This window comes from Oncorhynchus nerka, linkage group LG16 (assembly GCF_034236695.1).
Source record: "Oncorhynchus nerka isolate Pitt River linkage group LG16, Oner_Uvic_2.0, whole genome shotgun sequence".
Lineage (NCBI taxonomy): Eukaryota > Metazoa > Chordata > Actinopteri > Salmoniformes > Salmonidae > Oncorhynchus > Oncorhynchus nerka.
Genome location: NC_088411.1, coordinates 44779224 through 44798555, shown reverse-complemented (window position 1 = coordinate 44798555; position 19332 = coordinate 44779224). Strand labels below are relative to the sequence as shown.

Below are 19332 nucleotides of genomic sequence, written 5' to 3'. Positions count from 1 at the left end.
AGTTTTCCAGGGGCCATCTTGGATAGCGACAGCTAGTCTTCCTGGTGCCATCTTGGATGGTGACAGCTTGTCTTCCGGGGGCCATCTTGGATGGCGACAGCTAGTCTTCCTGGGGCCATCTTGGATGGCGACAGCTAGTCCTACTGGGGCCATCTTGGATGGTGACAGCTAGTCCTACTGGGGTCCGACAGAATGTCATGACCCTGCCCGCCTGTGGGGAAAACGTGGTTACCTAGGTTACCCCATTTGGCTCAGAAAAAAAGCTTTACCTTTTTTCAAACACAGTTTTCTTGTCTGCTTGTTTTAGTAAATTACAAAAAGTACAGGAAAGTACAACATGTCTAAAGATGATATTATTCATCATTATAGCGGGTAGTTAGAACACAAGAATGCGTCTAAATACGTGTGCGTTTCTTTTTCTTCTAGATGATATCTCTGTATAACCCCAAAAAAATCGACAACAAAGTTGCCTCTTTTACAATGGGGTTCTATAGGAAAGACTGTTGGTTTTCCCCAATTTGTGGGCGTGATCGAAGACAATTCCTTATTGATGTGATAATGCGCGAGAAGCGGTGTTTGGAGGATACAGCGCTTTCGGAAAGTATTCAGACCCTTTGACTATTCCCACATTATGTTACATTACATCCTTATTCTAAAATGGATGTAATAAAACAATTTCCTCAGCAATCTACACACAATACCACATAATGACAAAGCGAAAACAGGTTTTCAGACATTTTTGCAAATGTATGAAACACCAAAAACAGAAATAGCTTATTTACAGAAGTATTCAGACACTTTGCTATGAGACTCAACATTGAGCTCAAGTGCATCCTGTTTCCATTAATCATCCTTGAGATGTTTCTACAACGTGATTGATGTCCACCTGTGGTAAACTCAATATGATTGTACATGATTTGGAAAGACGCAAACCTGTCGATATAAGTGTATATTGACTGGGACGACAGATGGGTTGGTTGTTTAGCAACAAAACCGACGTGTGCGCAACTATGGGACAAAACAGACGGGGCTGGTTTAGATTGTTGACAACATGTATTTCATTTCCAATGTTTGTTGAAAACATATACAGTTGCGCTTGTCTCTAATACATCATTACAATTGTTGGGTAGCTATCTAGCGACTTTTTTGTTGTCATATTAGCATTGATATGAAATCAGTCAAAACAAAACATGGTATAAAGAACAAGATTAAAATAACTGAAAGGAGTCACGATTTCCCACATGACAGTTTATTGTTATTGTTGCTATCTATCTATCTATCTGGCCATCCTGAATCACAACTCACGATTTCTGCCCCACTGAAGCGTCCGCATCGTTTTCGTGATGTTGTCAGCGAACCCACCTATGATTTGACCATTTCAGACGCTTTGTTTCCCTCTCCCGCTCTCTGCGTACACGGCGTGCACATTTCAACTGTCTTTAAAAATCAATAGGCCTATTTGAATCATTTATTTATCTAATTACAAAATGCAGGTTTATTATTTCTCTACGGGGCCAAGTTGTTTACCGGGCCAAATTGTTTTAGTCTTGATCTCCTTAGATTACGTGTATAGGAGGATTATGTGTGTGTATGGGATTATTCACGAGGACAGTGGAAATTACTTTAGGCTCTGCCTCCAGCGATGAGTTTTTACATTTTAAACCTGTGCTTTCACGACACAACAATATTCTACGTCGATAGTTCTGTTGGAAATCCGGAGTGGCCACCGTTTCACACCTGCGCCCCTCGTTTGTCAACTCACGTAGGATTGGATTTGAGCACAACCTCATCCCTCAACTCCAAGAAGAATGGCTCTCGAACTCGTCAAAATCGGAATATCATTGAAAATGCTACCAAATAACAGTGCCGTGTACTTCAAATCGGACGGAGCGAGATTTGGCCAAACCAGGACGATTAAATTGCTAACGGGGTCAAAGTACAACATTGAAGTGGTTGTCAAACCTGGGGATGTGGAGGCAACGTAAGTATAGTGGGGTGAAACGTATTACAGATAATCAGGCAATATTCTTCTGATAACCTATATAGTGTCTATACACTTCAATAGGCTATATTTTGACACCGCCTGTTAATGTTTTGACTACATTGTATTATCCAAAATCTACATTATATCAGTGTTTCATAATGTGAAATAGAATCGGTGCATATATTATTATTATTATTATCATATTATTTCCCTGCTTTAATCTAATTTACTAATATTATTAAATTGGTAATTAATTAAGAACATTGATAAAAAACACAAGCCGCACGAGGTTGAAGGCGACACGTCAGAGCGCACGCGGTTCACTCGAGTTCCCACTAGATTGACAAACTACAAAGTCAAAATTGGCTTTAAGAATATAAATTGTAGAACTAGACCGGGCTTCCAATTTTGCAATTTGGCCAGATAGTGACGACAGTAACATTGGCTAGAGTCCGGAGGGTGCAGGGAGACAGAAGGCGCAGCCAGATTGTGTCAAATCCACTCCGGATTAGGCCTTCAGCAATTCCTGCAGTAGGCCAAACATGCTCTCAAATATGGCGAGCTGAGTTTGTGTTTCAGTCTTTTGTTATTAAGAATGAATTATCATGGATGGAATGATAAATTACACTGATGATCTATATTTCACCCTGATTTTGTAGATCAGTCATTCTGCAGTTGTCTTTCCTGTCAGCTGCAATGTCAAAACAACCACAGGCCCAGTGTCACCAATCCACCACCAACCCTTTCCCCCAGATAAACAGTCATCACCCATCATGGTTATTAGCTGATCTTGCTGGTCATCTATAAACGTTTGAACATCTTGAAAAAACGATCTGGTCTGCATTTGGCCACACATGTACCCTTAAATCTCCACTCGGTACAGCCAGAAGAGGACTGGCCACCCCTCAGAGCCTGGTTCCTTTCGAGGTTTCTTCCTCCTATAGGGGGATTTGCTGTGCTTCTACATCTGCATTGCTTACTGTTTGTGGTTCTAGGTTGGGTTTCCTGTTAAAGCACTTTTGTGACAACTGTTGATGTAAAAAAAAAAAGAAGGGCATTATAAAATAAAAGTTATTGATTGATGATCTGTCCCTAACTGTTGTGACCCTGTCCTGGTCGGCAGCACCATGAGTGTAGGTGGAGTCCAATTCCCCTTGGAGCAACGGTCTAGAGACCCCCAGTGTGTGGTCTACACCGGCGTCTACGACACAGAGGGCGTGACACACACCAAGAGCGGAGACAGACAAGCTGTACAGATCAGCATACAGGTAGGAAAGGGAAAACTCAGTTTGACTGGAATTTGTTTTGGATTTCTTTAGGATTTTATTAGAATCCACATTAGCTGACGCCATGACAACAGCTAGTCTTGCTGTGGGGGGGTCAAACACATAATGAAAAATACAGACAGAATATTTTACAATTTACAAGTAGACAAAACAATTAAATAGATAAGTTAATTCAGAGCAGTTTACCAGTCACATTACAAATACTTTCTGATATCTGCATCAACAAGCCTGGTCCCAGATCTGTTTGACATCTGCATCAACAAGCCTGGTCCCAGATCTGTTTGACATCTGCATCAACAAGCCTGGTCCCAGATCTGTCTGATATCTACATCAACAAGCCTGGTCCCAGATCTGTTTGATATCTACATCAACAAGCCTGGTCCCAGATCTGTTTGACATCTGCATCAACAAGCCTGGTCCCAGATCTGTTTGATATCTACATCAACAAGCCTGGTCCCAGATCTGTTTGATATCTACATCAACAAGCCTGGTCCCAGATCTGTCTGATATCTACATCAACAAGCCTGGTCCCAGATCTGTTTGACATCTGCATCAACAAGCCTGGTCCCAGATCTGTCTGATATCTACATCAACAAGCCTGGTCCCAGATCTGTTTGATATCTACATCAACAAGCCTGGTCCCAGATCTGTTTGATATCTACATCATCAAGCCTGGTCCCAGATCTGTTTGATATCTACATCATCAAGCCTGGTCCCAGATCTGTTTGACATCTGCATCATCTAGCCTGGTCCCAGATCTGTTTGTATGTTAAAGCCAACTCCTATGGTTGTTGTCATGCCATGACCATAGGTGTTGGGTCAAGACCGCACAAACACATCTGGGAACCAGGCTATGCATGGTCCATATGAGTCCATTACACGTGTAGGCTTTACAGTATCAGGAGTCAACTGTTCATGATGAAATCTCTGAAGCTTCGCAGTTCATCCACAGCATTTATTTTCACTTGCCTTTTTCTTACTAGCATTGACTTTTCTTATAGCTACTTTGAGGACAAATGTACTTACTACTGTATGATTGTGATAAGTGGTTTTCTCACTTAGTTACCTTGAGATTAATGCATCAACTAAGTCGATCTGGATAAGAGCTTCTGCTAAATGACGAAAATGTCAATAAACATTTGTAAGAGTTAATCGCAGGATTTGCTGTGATTAAGTGTGATTAATCGAAAATTCAGAATTTGATCAAATTGAGCTGTAATTTACGATTTTTGTATATATATAAAAAAAAACATTACAAGAATATTGACGTTGTCATTTTGTCCAAAGTAACAGTAAGCAAAATCAGGTAAATTGATAAAACAAACTTTCTTTAACCAAACAATAATAATAATATCGCTAGAGTCTGAAGGACCTCTACTAAGCACAATGTACTGATTCAGAGATGTGTGAAGGACCTCTACTAAGCACCATGTACTGATTCAGAGATGTGTGAAGGACCTCTACTAAGCACCATGTACTGATTCAGAGATGTGTGAAGGACCTCTACTAAGCACCATGTACTGATTCAGAGATGTGTGAAGGACCTCTACTAAGCACCATGTACTGATTCAGAGATGTGTGAAGGACCTCTACTAAGCACCATGTACTGATTCAGAGATGTGTGAAGGACCACTGATTCAGAGATGTGTGAAGGACCTCTACTAAGCACCATGTACTGATTCAGAGATGTGTGAAGGACCACTGATTCAGAGATGTGTGAAGGACCTCTACTAAGCACCATGTACTGATTCAGAGATGTGTGAAGGACCACTGATTCAGAGATGTGTGAAGGACCACTGATTCAGAGATGTGTGAAGGACCTCTACTAAGCACCATGTACTGATTCAGAGATGTGTGAAGGACCACTGATTCAGAGATGTGTGAAGGACCTCTACTAAGCACCATGTACTGATTCAGAGATGTGTGAAGGACCTCTACTAAGCACCATGTACTGATTCAGAGATGTGTGAAGGACCTCTACTAAGCACCATGTACTGATTCAGAGATGTGTGAAGGACCTCTACTAAGCACCATGTACTGATTCAGAGATGTGTGAAGGACCTCTACTAAGCACCATGTACTGATTCAGAGATGTGTGAAGGACCTCTACTAAGCACCATGTACTGATTCAGAGATGTGTGAAGGACCTCTACTAAGCACCATGTACTGATTCAGAGATGTGTGAAGGACCTCTACTAAACACCATGTACTGATTCAGAGATGTGTGAAGGACCTCTACTAAGCACCATGTACTGATTCAGAGATGTGTGAAGGACCTCTACTAAGCACCATGTACTGATTCAGAGATGTGTGAAGGACCTCTACTAAGCACCATGTACTGATTCAGAGATGTGTGAAGGACCACTGATTCAGAGATGTGTGAAGGACCACTGATTCAGAGATGTGTGAAGGACCTCTACTAAGCACCATGTACTGATTCAGAGATGTGTGAAGGACCACTGATTCAGAGATGTGTGAATGACCTCTACTAAGCACCATGTACTGATTCAGAGATGTGTGAAGGACCTCTACTAAACACCATGTACTGATTCAGAGATGTGTGAAGGACCTCTACTAAGCACCATGTACTGATTCAGAGATGTCTGAAGGACCTCTACTAAGCACCATGTACTGATTCAGAGATGTGTGAAGGACCTCTACTAAGCACCATGTACTGATTCAGAGATGTGTGAAGGACCTCTACTAAACACCATGTACTGATTCAGAGATGTGTGAAGGACCTCTACTAAGCACCATGTACTGATTCAGAGATGTGTGAAGGACCTCTACTAAGCACCATGTACTGATTCAGAGATGATTCAGAGATGTGTGAAGGACCTCTACTAAGCACCATGTACTGATTCAGAGATGTGTGAAGGACCTCTACTAAGCACCATGTACTGATTCAGAGATGTCTGAAGGACCTCTACTAAGCACCATGTACTGATTCAGAGATGTGAAGGACCTCTACTAAGCACCATGTACTGATTCAGAGATGTGTGAAGGACCTCTACTAAACACCATGTACTGATTCAGAGATGTGTGAAGGACCTCTACTAAGCACCATGTACTGATTCAGAGATGTGTGAAGGACCTCTACTAAGCACCATGTACTGATTCAGAGATGTGTGAAGGACCTCTACTAAGCACCATGTACTGATTCAGAGATGTGTGAAGGACCTCTACTAAGCACCATGTACTGATTCAGAGATGTGTGAAGGACCTCTACTAAGCACCATGTACTGATTCAGAGATGTGTGAAGGACCTCTACTAAGCACCATGTACTGATTCAGAGATGTGTGAAGGACCTCCACTAAACACCATGTACTGATTCAGAGATGTGTGAAGGACCTCCACTAAACACCATGTACTGATTCAGAGATGTGTGAAGGACCTCCACTAAACACCATGTACTGATTCAGAGATGTGTGAAGGACCACTGATTCAGAGATGTGTGAAGGACCACTGATTCAGAGATGTGTGAAGGACCACTGATTCAGAGATGTGTGAAGGACCTCTACTAAACACCATGTACTGATTCAGAGATGTGTGAAGGACCTCTACTAAACACCATGTACTGATTCAGAGATGTGTGAAGGACCTCTACTAAGCACCATGTACTGATTCAGAGATGTGTGAAGGACCTCTACTAAACACCATGTACTGATTCAGAGATGCCTGGTGAGAACAGATTAATTTCTAATTTCACCTTTATTTAACCAGGTAGGCTAGTTGAGAACACCTTTATTTAACCAGGTAGGCCAGTTGAGAACACCTTTATTGAACCAGGTTGGCCAGTTGAGAACACCTTTATTTAACCAGGTAGGCTAGTTGAGAACACCTTTATTTAACCAGGTAGGCTAGTTGAGAACAAGTTCTCATTTACAACTGCGACCTGGCCAAGATAAAGCAAAGCAGTTTGACAAAAACAACAACAGAGTTACACATAAACAAACGTACAGTCAATAACACATAGATTTAAAAAATAAAAGAAGTCTATATACAGTGTGTGCAAATGGCGTGAGGACATAAGGCAATAAATAGGCCACAGTAGAAAAGTAATGACAATTTAGCAAATGAACACTGGAGTGATAGATGAGCAGATGATGATGTGCATGTAGAAATACTGGTGTGCAAAAGAGCAGAAAAGTAAATAAAAACAATATGGGGATGAGGTAGATGTCAGGGGAAAAAGGGGTTTTACTGTCCCCACACAACACACTGCAGTTCACTTTAGGTAATTATACAACAAGTGTGTGTGGTTTCTAGGAGGAAAGTGATACATGGAAATATAATCAAAGTTATATTCAAAGGCTCAAGGAGTTAGATCTTTACATATATGCCCACTACTGCATCACACATGTTAAATACAATCAATAATGTCCTTAATTGAACACCATAAAGTTAAACAGGCATAAAGCTTAAATAAACACTCCTCATATTGCAGTGCCTGAATAACATATCAGTGAACATTGATGGCTAAACAGTAAGCAGTCCCAGGTAGAGCCTGAAGCTAGCATTAGCCATGTCAGGTATGCTATACGGCTAGGATAAAGCACCCATGTGGTAAAGGCACTGCCACAGTAGCATACAATCATACCAGCATCATACGGCCACACCAGTAGCATACAATCACACTAGTAGCATACGATCACACCAGTAGCATACGATCACACCAGTAGCATACAATCACACCAGTAGCATACGATCACACCAGTAGCATACAATCACACTAGTAGCATATGATCACACCAGTAGCATACGATCACACCAGTAGCATACGATCACACCAGTAGCATACGATCACACCAGTAGCATACGATCACACTAGTAGCATACGATCACACCAGTAGCATACGATCACACTAGTAGCATACGATCACACCAGTAGCATTCGATCACACTAGTAGCATACGATCACACCAGTAGCATTCGATCACACTAGTAGCATACGATCACACAACAGATGCACTATCTTCACAATAAGGACTGACATGTGACGAATGGCATGAGCTAACAAACATTTAGCAGGCTAGGCAGGTCAAACAAACATTTAGCAGCAGGTCACTGCTAACAAACAATGTAGGTCCTTTTAGCATTATCCTGCTATTAGCTGTGGGCTCCAAAAACATGTATCAGGTCACTGCTAAAACAAACAATTGCTAACAAACAATTAGCAGGTTAGGCAGGTCATGCTAACAAACAATTAGCAGGCTTGGCAGGTCACGCTACAAACATTTAGCAGGCTAGGCAGGTCCTGCTAACAAACTATTAGCAGGCTTGGCAGGTCACGCTACAAACATTTAGCAGGCTATGCAGGTCACGCTACAAACAATTAGCAGGCTAGGCAGGTCCTGCTAACAAACATTTAGCAGGCTAGGCAGGTCACTGCTAACAAACATTTAGCAGGCTAGGCAGGTCACGCTACAAATATTTAGCAGGCTAGGCAGGTCACGCTACAAACATTTAGCAGGCTAGGCAGGTCACGCTACAAACTATTAGCAGGCTAGGCAGGTCCTGCTAACAAACATTTAGCCTAGCAAAGACACATACATGACACCAATCCCTGTAAACTGATTTTATTATCAACACTCAAATAGGGCCACATTTTATGTCACACAGCAACAAGGAGCTCTGCTCCCATTTGTCCATTTCTCTGTCTTTATCAGATTAGCAAGGTCATTAGAGGACACACAGGAGCAGTGATTGGTTCGTTGGCAGACCAATCGTGGGCCTTTTTAAAAACAACCTCAATGTCAACATGTTTTTTGTTGTTGTTGTTTTTTTTTTTTTAGCTCACAGGAGGCTGGTGGCATCTTAATTGGGGAGGGCGGGCTCCAGGTAATGGCTGGAGTGGAATCAGAGGAATGGTATCAAACACATGGTTTCCATGGTTTCCATGCGTTTGATCTTACCGTTCCATTTGCTCCGTTCCAGACATTATTATATGAGCCGTCCTCATTTCAGCAGCCTCCTGTGATTTAGCTGTATAAGATTGTATTTTCAATGTTTCCATAAATGAAAAATTATGCACTAAAAGTATCAAAAAGTGAACTGGAGTTAACCGATTAACTCTGCCGGTCCCATCATTTCCCCTCCCAGTTCCCAGAGGTGGGCTCTTTTGAAGTGGTGTGGCAGGTGAAGTACTACAACTACAACAAGAGGGACCACTGCCAGGGAGGCAACAGTTTCAACAGCATCGAGTACGAGTGCAAGCCCAACGATACGCGCAGCCTGATGTGGGTCAACAAGGAGCTGTTTATCTGATGGTACCAACCAAAGCCTACACAGGCAGCATCAGGGTTGTGTTCATTAGGCACACAAAAAAACGGAAGATAACAGTGAAACTGTTACTACCTGTAATTAGCCAACAGAAATGCCTGTTTTTTTTTTATTTCCGTTGCAAAATGTTTTCCTACGGTGTGCCCTAACGAACACGACCCAGATGAACATGAAATGAGAGCTGAATGACGATCAGCTGCTGGGTAGTGATAGACAGTGTGTATCAGATCCAGCCAGAGTGGAACCCCTCATAGCATGACAATGCTGCTGTTAAATAACTAAAGATGTTTAATTTGCTGTATGTTGGCGTGTGTTATAGCTATGCGTATTAATGTTGGTTGTGTGTGTGTGTGTGTGTGTAGTATCTATGCATATATAAGAATGCTGTATGTTAATATGTACTCTGTATGTGAATGTTTACAGTTAGAAGATTTTACAAAATATTTGGACTAATCCATACATTTTATTTTATTTTATAGTTGTGCTGATTTTGACTAATCAGAATGTCATATTTCTGACCAATCAGAATGTCATATTTCTGACTAATCAGAATGTCATATTTCTGACTAATCAGAATGTCATATTTCTGACTAATCAGAATGTCATATTTATGAATAATCAGAATGTCATATCTATGACTAATCAGAATGTCATATTTATGACCAATCAGAATGTCATATTTCTGCTGCTCCTTCTGCTCATGTTTCTTATTTCATTCTTAAAATATTTTAGAGAACTAAATATGCTAAAGGGTTATTATTAGTTGGGGAAAACTGTAATTTACTGTGAGATGTGTAGTGAAAAAGCAGCAACATGTAAATGATCAGAGCATTGTGAAGTGTACTTATGAACTTTAAAACATTGCGATTACTGGATGTGTTTAAAAAAAAAAAAGTTTTATGGTAGATTTAACCATTTTGTGAAGGTATTTGAATAGTAAATATGTTTGGGATGACCAATGTGTGTTTTCTTTTGTAATTACTGTGTAATTACTATTTTCCCATGTCATTTCTTAATATCTGGCCATTACTATACCATAACATATAGTCAAGTGCTACCTGGGTAATTGTGGGTTTTGGGTCAGTTGCTTTAGCAAAATTATCTTCTATAGGTTTGCTGTCTAAGAAAAACACGAAAGGAGCAGGCTTTGTATGCTTTCATAGCTCCTAGTATGAGTTTGGGGACTTGCATGCTTTGGAAATGAAGTATGAAAACGTTCACCATTGATGAATCTTGCATAAAAATAACTCTTTAAGGAAGTTAGGTCATAATTGGGTTAGATCTCTGCAGCTCAGTTGGTAGAGCATGGTGCTCGCAACGTCATGGTTGTGGGTTTGATTCCCACAGGGGACCACTTATTGTTGGCTATGTGGGATTAGGCGAGATGGGTGAGAACTTTAGTGGTTAATGCTGAGGGATAGACCCCATAGGACCACCTGTCCCTAACGAGTGGAGGATAGACCCCATAGGACCACCTGTCCCTAACGAGTGGAGGATAGACCCCATAGGACCACCTGTCCCTAACGAGTGGAGGATAGACCCCATAGGACCACCTGTCCCTAACGAGTGGAGGATAGACCCCATATGACCACCTGTCCCTAACGAGTGGAGGATAGACCCCATAGGACCACCTGTCCCTAACGAGTGGAGGTTAGACCCCATAGGACCACCTGTCCCTAACGAGTGGAGGATAGACCCCATAGGACCACCTGTCCCTAACGAGTGGAGGATAGACCCCATAGGATCACCTGTCCCTAACGAGTGGAGGATAGACCCCATAGGACCACCTGTCCCTAACGAGTGGAGGATAGACCCCATAGGACCACCTGTCCCTAACGAGTGGAGGATAGACCCCATAGGACCACCTGTCCCTAACGAGTGGAGGATAGACCCCATAGGACCACCTGTCCCTAACGAGTGGAGGATAGACCCCATAGGATCACCTGTCCCTAACGAGTGGAGGATAGACCCCATAGGACCACCTGTCCCTAACGAGTGGAGGATAGACCCCATAGGACCACCTGTCCCTAACGAGTGAAGGACTGGGCCATAGGACCACCTGTCCCTAACGAGTGGAGGATAGACCCCATAGGACCACCAGTCCCTAACGAGTGGAGGATAGACCCCATAGGACCACCTGTCCCTAACGAGTGGAGGATAGACCCCATAGGACCACCAGTCCCTAACGAGTGGAGGATAGACCCCATAGGACCACCTGTCCCTAACGAGTGGAGGATAGACCCCATAAGACCACCTGTCCCTAACGAGTGGAGGATAGACCCCATAGGACCACCTGTCCCTAACGAGTGGAGGACTGGGCCATAGGACCACCTGTCCCTAACGAGTGGAGGATAGACCCCATAGGACCACCTGTCCCTAACGAGTGGAGGATAGACCCCATAGGACCACCTGTCCCTAACGAGTGGAGGATAGACCCCATAGGACCACCTGTCCCTAACGAGTGGAGGATAGACCCCATAGGACCACCTGTCCCTAACGAGTGGAGGACTGGGCCATAGGACCACCTGTCCCTAACGAGTGGAGGATAGACCCCATAGGACCACCTGTCCCTAACGAGTGGAGGATAGACCCCATAGGACCACCTGTCCCTAACGAGTGGAGGATAGACCCCATAGGACCACCTGTCCCTAACGAGTGGAGGATAGACCCCATAGGACCACCTGTCCCTAACGAGTGGAGGACTGGGCCATAGGACCACCTGTCCCTAACGAGTGGAGGATAGACCCCATAGGACCACCTGTCCCTAACGAGTGGAGGATAGACCCCATAGGACCACCTGTCCCTAACGAGTGGAGGATAGACCCCATAGGACCACCTGTCCCTAACGAGTGGAGGATAGACCCCATAGGACCACCTGTCCCTAACGAGTGGAGGACTGGGCCATAGGACCACCTGTCCCTAACGAGTGGAGGATAGACCCCATAGGACCACCTGTCCCTAACGAGTGGAGGATAGACCCCATAGGACCACCTGTCCCTAACGAGTGGAGGATAGACCACATAGGACCACCTGTCCCTAACGAGTGGAGGATAGACCCCATAGGACCACCTGTCCCTAACGAGTGGAGGACTGGGCCATAGGACACCTGTCCCTAACAAGTGGAGGGGGGTGGAACTGGACACAACATCCCCAGGGCCCTTGTGTCGCCTCTAAAAGAATAGCAGTAGCCGTACAGTGGGTGTGTAGAATAGGGATAATCTTGCATGCACTGCACAGTTTCCACCACTAAGTGGCACTGGTGCACATATGCAAACAGACATTTGCCAGGGGAAAAAAACAAAGCTCAGTTCCCCAAGATGCACTGTAATGTACCTCTCCCATAGAGGTAGAGGACGCAACATTGTATCTGTCTCATTATGGGACCTGTGAGTGTATGGGCAGAGCCATTGAGACCATCTCCATTTTTGAAGTAGTCCATGTTCTTCTTCTACTACTTATTTTCCTTTCTACTTAATAATGAAAAAAAATGTTGACCTTTATTTAACCAGGCAAGTCAGTTAAGAATACATTCTTATTTACAATGACGGCCTAAGCTGGCCAAACCCGGACGACGCTGGGGCAATTGTGTGCCGCCCTAGACGACTGCCAATCACTGCCGGTTGTGATGCAGCCTGGATGAGTTGGTAAACAAACTGAAAGGGTGTATACTGCCCCCTAGAGGGTGTTGACTGAACAGGTATAAAGACAAGGTAGGTGATTTACTGCCACCTAGAGGGTGTTGACTGAACAGGTATAAAGACAAGGTAGGTGATTTACTGCCACCTAGAGGGTGTTGACTGAACAGGTATAAAGACAAGGTAGGTGATTTACTGCCACCTAGAGGGTGTTGACTGAACAGGTATAAAGACAAGGTAGGTGATTTACTGCCACCTAGAGGGTGTTGACTGAACAGGTATAAAGACAAGGTAGGTGATTTACTGCCACCTAGAGGGTGTTGACTGAACAGGTATAAAGACAAGGTAGGTGATTTACTGCCACCTGGAGTTATGGAATGTTTGTTCATGAGTGTAGTTCATTGGCTGATCCATCCTGATGGCCTGGATGGAATTATGTGATCCTTCCTTATTAAGCCATAGGAAATCCCATCCAGTTGACTACTTACAAAATGGTGAAAGTCCTCAATGGCAATGCCCATGCTAAATTGGCTTTTGGGCACTAGAGTCTTCCATCTCTATTGGCGACAGTATAGCAACAAGATGGCATTGAGAATGTGCCGAGATCTTGAAATTAAAAGTTCTCTGTTTCACCTAATGCTCAAGCAGGATGAATCTAGCGGGGACATTCTGTCGGGGATGTGAATGTGAGCTGTCCAATGCCGTTGTGCCCTTGAACAAGGCACTTCCCTTAAAACTGCTCCACGGTCAACCTTGTCTTCTTCTAATGTGGGTGCTACAGTGCCAAATGGCATTTCAGTCTCTCCGTGTACATAGACTGCTATAAAGGTAAGGAAACAAACAAGTTATTATGTAACGCAGAGGGACTTTTATCTTGAAATGTAGGCTACTTGCTGTCTCCTCTCCACACATCTCTTGTCCCTCCTCGGCGATACTGACCCCGCCCTATAGGTCTCACTGTGCCACTGCAGTGAACCCGACGTTAAAAAGAGAGGAGTTGAGTCAAAAAACAAGAACCTGAATATCACTAGCACCGTGTTTTTGTAATAGCGAGACCCTCTTTTTATATCGTTTTTTTCTCCCCGAGTCCTCATTTCCTGGTCAACCTATTTCATCATCCAACCGGCAAGATGGTAAGCAAACTGTCGCCACTCTTATTTTCACCCACCAACCAAAAGATAAACACAGTGACTATGGCAACATGCCTGAATTTGTATGAACTATAGCCGACGGGGTTTGTACAGTTTTGTCGTGTTATTACCGTGTTATATATGTGTCACAGAGTAAAGAAACCGTACCTCCCTCGCAATGAAGGAGGAAACGGTTTTCTTGCCAATGTTGCCTCTGTATATTGGCCAATGCTATGGCCGATATCTGCCCTTTCTAGTCGTAACCCTGCTTACACTCTAAACCCAACTTTATCCTGCGATAGATCAAAGGCAACATCACAACAACAAAGTAACTCCATGTTTAAAACCAATGTGCGACACTGGGAGATGAACATGTTACTTTGATGTTTCCTATGTCCGTGAGTGGCTAATTTGACTGATGTCCGACCCTGCCCTAAAAGTCGAATCTGCTTTATAAATAAGACTAACGTTACATGGTGTATACGTTGCATTTAACAAGCTGTACTAGACATGACCAAATCAAGGAGGGGTGATGAGCAAAGAAGCGTGTAGCCTACATGTTACAACACTGTTACAACACTGTTATCAACCTCTTTCATGTCGTGTTGCTACATTGTATCATTTCGTTATAAATTTTTTAAAAAAGACTACAAGGTAGCTACTGTCACATGCGAGCTAATAATTAATGTCTAATTATCAGCCAAGCGTAGACACATACATAATTCTATGACGTACAAACCATTCTTCATATTTAATTGCATGTCATCCATAGGCCTAGGTTAAATACATAGATAGCACATTTCATAGGCATGTCAAATTGTTTTGTAATAAGACCAATTCCCTATTGGTAGACGTGTAAAACAGTCAACAGGCTACTCCATTGTCAAGGCTACAACAACGAGCCTACTCTGGGTTATCGTTGAGTGAGGGCAGGGAAGGCAGAAGGCTGTTGCTTAAAAGCATGGCAGCAGAAATGACCTGATACAGGGACCATATGCTGCCTAGCAATCAAGCACCACCCACACACAGATCAACTGAGCGAGCTCCTGCTAGCACTAGCTAATGGAAGACAGATAAAAGCCGTGGCGAACCACCAGCACGAGATATGATCCAGCTGCCTGGAGGCTCTGGCTGTGTGGTGCCTGCCAGACCAGCCCACTCACACCGGATTCAATCAGTGCAACTGTTGCATTGCTTCTAGCACAAGGAACTAATACAATTGTGAATAGGCCTATACGATTGTGAATAGGCCTATTAGATTGTGAATAGGTATATTAGATTGTGAATAGGTCTATTAGATTGTGAATAGGTCTATTAGATTGTGAATAGAACAATACGATTGTGAATAGGCCAATACGATTGTGAATAGGCCAATAAGATTGTGAATAGGTCTATTAGATTGTGAATAGGTTTATTAGATTGTGAATAGGCCTATTCGATTGTGAATAGGCCAATATGATTGTGAATAGGTCTATTAGACTGTGAATAGGTCTATTAGATTGTGAATAGGTCCATTAGACTGTGAATAGGTCTATTAGATTGTGAATAGGTCTATTGGATTGTGAATAGGCCAATAAGATTGTGAATAGGTCTATTAGACTGTGAATAGGTCTATTAGATTGTGAATAGGTCCATTAGACTGTGAATAGGTCTATTAGATTGTGAATAGGTCTATTGGATTGTGAATAGGCCAATAAGATTGTGAATAGGTCTATTAGACTGTGAATAGGTCCATTAGACTGTGAATAGGTCTATTAGATTGTGAATAGGCCTATTAGAATGTGAATAGTAACAATGATGCCATTTAGGAGACACTTTTATCCAACGTGAAAAACAGTAGTCCATGCATACATTTTAGTATGGCGACCCCAGCGGAATTCGAACACACGACCCTGGTGTTGCCAGTTTACCAACTCAGCCACACAGGACCAGCAAAACATTACCAACTCAGCCTCACAGGACCAGCAAAACATTACCAACTCAGCCTCACAGGACCATCAAAACATTACCAACTCAGCCTTACAGGACCATCAAAATATTACCAACTCAGCTACACAGGACCATCAAAACATTACCAACTCAGCCACACAGGACCAGCAAAACATTACCAACTCAGCTACACAGGACCAGCAAAACATTACCAACTCATCCACACAGGACCAGCAAAACATTACCAACTCAGCCACACAGGACCAGCAAAACATTACCAACTCAGCCTCACAGGACCACCAAAACATTACCAACTCAGCCTCACAGGACCAGCAAAACATTACCAACTCAGCTACACAGGACCAGCAAAACATTACCAACTCAGCTACACAGGACCAGCAAAACATTACCAACTCAGCTACACAGGACCACCAAAACATTACCAACTCAGCTACACAGGACCACCAAAACATTACCAACTCAGCTACACAGGACCACCAAAACATTACCAACTCAGCTACACAGGACCACCAAAACATTACCAACTCAGCTATACAGGACCACCAAAACATTACCTTTTGATCTCATGTAGGGCTTCTCCTAATAGTCCAGACTGAAACCTCTATGACTGGGTTTACACAGGCATCCCAATTCAGATCCTATGACCAATTATGGTCAAAAGATCTGATCTGATCGGTCAGAAGACAAATTAGTGGCAAAAGATCAAAATTGGGCTGCCTGTGTAAACTTAAAAAAGAGAGGTCAAATTTAGCCAAAATAATGCCTCAAAGAAAGCAAATGGCAAAGGTACGACAGAACAAATTGGTTGCTTAGTTACTACTAGGTTTACTTGAATCAATAAGCCTTCAAAACATTGCATCATCATCATCATCATCATCATCATCATGACCTCGTGGCTTAGCGCTCCTCCTGAAAGCTCTCATTAGTATGACACATCATGGCAAACCCTAATATAGCATATGCATCATCATCTCCCCGATAGGTCTGTGCAATAGGGTTACACTTTACATTTCGTTAGACTTTATAAAGGCTGTACAAAGGGGGTTGCAAGTTGTTTATAAAAATATATATTATATAGATTTGCGGTTGACATAGCCGCGGGAACAAGGGGTGCCGAGGGTTCTGCTACACCCCCTGATAAATTGAGAGATTATTTTATTTAAATGAACCTTTTATTTCTGAAAAAAATGTATTACTCCTATATGAGCGGGAAAACTGAGGATGGCATTGAGGATGTCGAGGCGTGGCGGCAGGGTAGCCTAGTGGTTAGAGCGTTGGACTAGTAACCGGAAGGTTGCAAGTTCAAACCCCCGAGCTGACAAGGTACAACCTGTCGTTCTAACCCGCTGTTCCTAGGCCGTCATTGAAAATAAGAATTTGTTCTCAACTGACTTGCCTGGTTAAATGAAATAAAATATTCTGGGGGACCACCAGTCACTATCAACTGATAGTGGCCTATATGGTTATACAGCTAATGCTGATGGACTGGAGCTGGTCAAACTGCTTGGCAAGGTCAAGAGAGGCATCGATGTTATTAAGATCTACTGCGCTTAGGGTGCCCGAACGCTACACCAGTAGCGTCCGGCGGCCGAGAGTACTCAGCACCTCTGAAAGTAAATTGCGCACTGATTTTACGCGTAGAATCGCGCGAATGCTAGATCCACATTCGGTGCGATGTATGCTAGCTTTTTTTTTAGGCTGCGTTCACACAGGCAGTCCAATTCTGATCTCATTCCACTAATTTATCTTTTCTGCCCCTTAAATATCAGAATTGAGCTGCATGTGTAAACGTAGCCTTAGTTTAAACTTTCCAACACCCAAAGAAGTGCTTTGAAGTCTAATCAGGCTCTTCAGAAAGTTTTCAGCCTGCATTTTAAATCGATTAAATTGAGATTATGTGTTATTGGCCTACACACAATACCCCACAATGTCAAAGTGGAATTATGTTTATTTTTATTTTTATGTTTACCAACTAATTTAAAAATGAAAAGCTGAAATGTCTTGAGTCAATACATGTTCAACCTCTTTGTTATGGCAAGCCTAAATAAGTGCAATTTGCTTCACAAGTCACATAATAAGTTCCATGGACTCACTCTGTGTGCAATAATAGTGTTTAACATTATTTTTTTAATGACCACCTCATATCTGTACCCCACACATACACTATCTGTAAGGTTGAGCAGTGCATTTCAAAAACAGATTCAACCACAAAGACCAGGGAGGTTTTCCAATTTCTCACAAAGGTTACCTATTGGTAGATGGGTAAAATCAATACACCCAGTCACTACAAAGATACAGGTGTTCTTCCTAACTCAGTTGCCGGAGAGGAAAGAAACCGCTCAGGGATTTCACCATGAGACCAATGGGGACTTTAAAACAGTTACAGAGTTTAATGAGAATGTATCAACATTGTAGTTACTCCATGAATTAACCTGAATGACAGAGTGAAAAGAAGAAAGCCTGTACAGAATAAAAATACAGGAGAGGCAATATAGTCCACTACCATATCCTCAGTAGCATTCCATCTAGGTTGTCACTACCAGGTGGTTTCTCAGTATCGATGGACAACGACATTTTTTCCCACCTCACCCACACTAACTTTACAAAATTCTAAATTGCAATGCTTTTCTTTCATTGTTAGGTCTGTTATGCATGAATATGATGGCTCACTGTTTGATGTTGGCATTTCATGCCCGAATTAAATAGTCATTAAAGTAATGAGCAACATCAAAAGGTTGTTTCTGTCCATAATTTAATTTAAAGTACTCCAAAACTTTTTTCCCCCATCATTCTTTATATACAATATCTTGGTTTCATAATACAATTTCTTCCTACTTTTTCATTGGTTTAGTCACATAATTTCTCAATTTTACAATACGTCAGCCAATCAGATGTGCAGCCAGACTTATTAGCCACTCCTATTGCTTAATTTCTCTCAACCATACAGCTTTTCAGTCAATTCCTCATCAATATACGGAGCCTTAACAGTTCTGTCAATTTCTCATCAATATACGGAGCCTTAACAGTTCTGTCAATTTCTCATCAATATACGGAGCCTTAACAG

The 19332-nt window shown here is 42.6% G+C and overlaps 2 protein-coding genes across 2 annotated transcripts in view; both read left to right on the top strand.

The window, feature by feature from the left end:
* Positions 1-1314: 1314 nt before the first annotated feature.
* LOC115124194 (CB1 cannabinoid receptor-interacting protein 1-like) lies at positions 1315-10512 on the top strand. Its single transcript, XM_029653575.2, has 3 exons — positions 1315-1981; positions 3108-3252; positions 9374-10512. The coding sequence occupies exons 1-3, from the start codon at positions 1809-1811 to the stop codon at positions 9536-9538; spliced, it is 483 nt and encodes a 160-aa protein (XP_029509435.1). The 5' UTR covers positions 1315-1808; the 3' UTR covers positions 9539-10512.
* Positions 10513-14107: 3595 nt separating this feature from the next.
* The window catches only part of LOC115124638 (calcineurin subunit B type 1-like), a 54700-nt gene continuing 49475 nt past the window's right edge, over positions 14108-19332 (top strand). Inside the window, exon 1 of the mRNA XM_065002333.1 lies at positions 14108-14321. Within this exon, the coding sequence (XP_064858405.1) occupies positions 14319-14321 (3 nt within the window). The 5' untranslated portion in view covers positions 14108-14318. The remainder of the gene's footprint in view (positions 14322-19332) is intronic.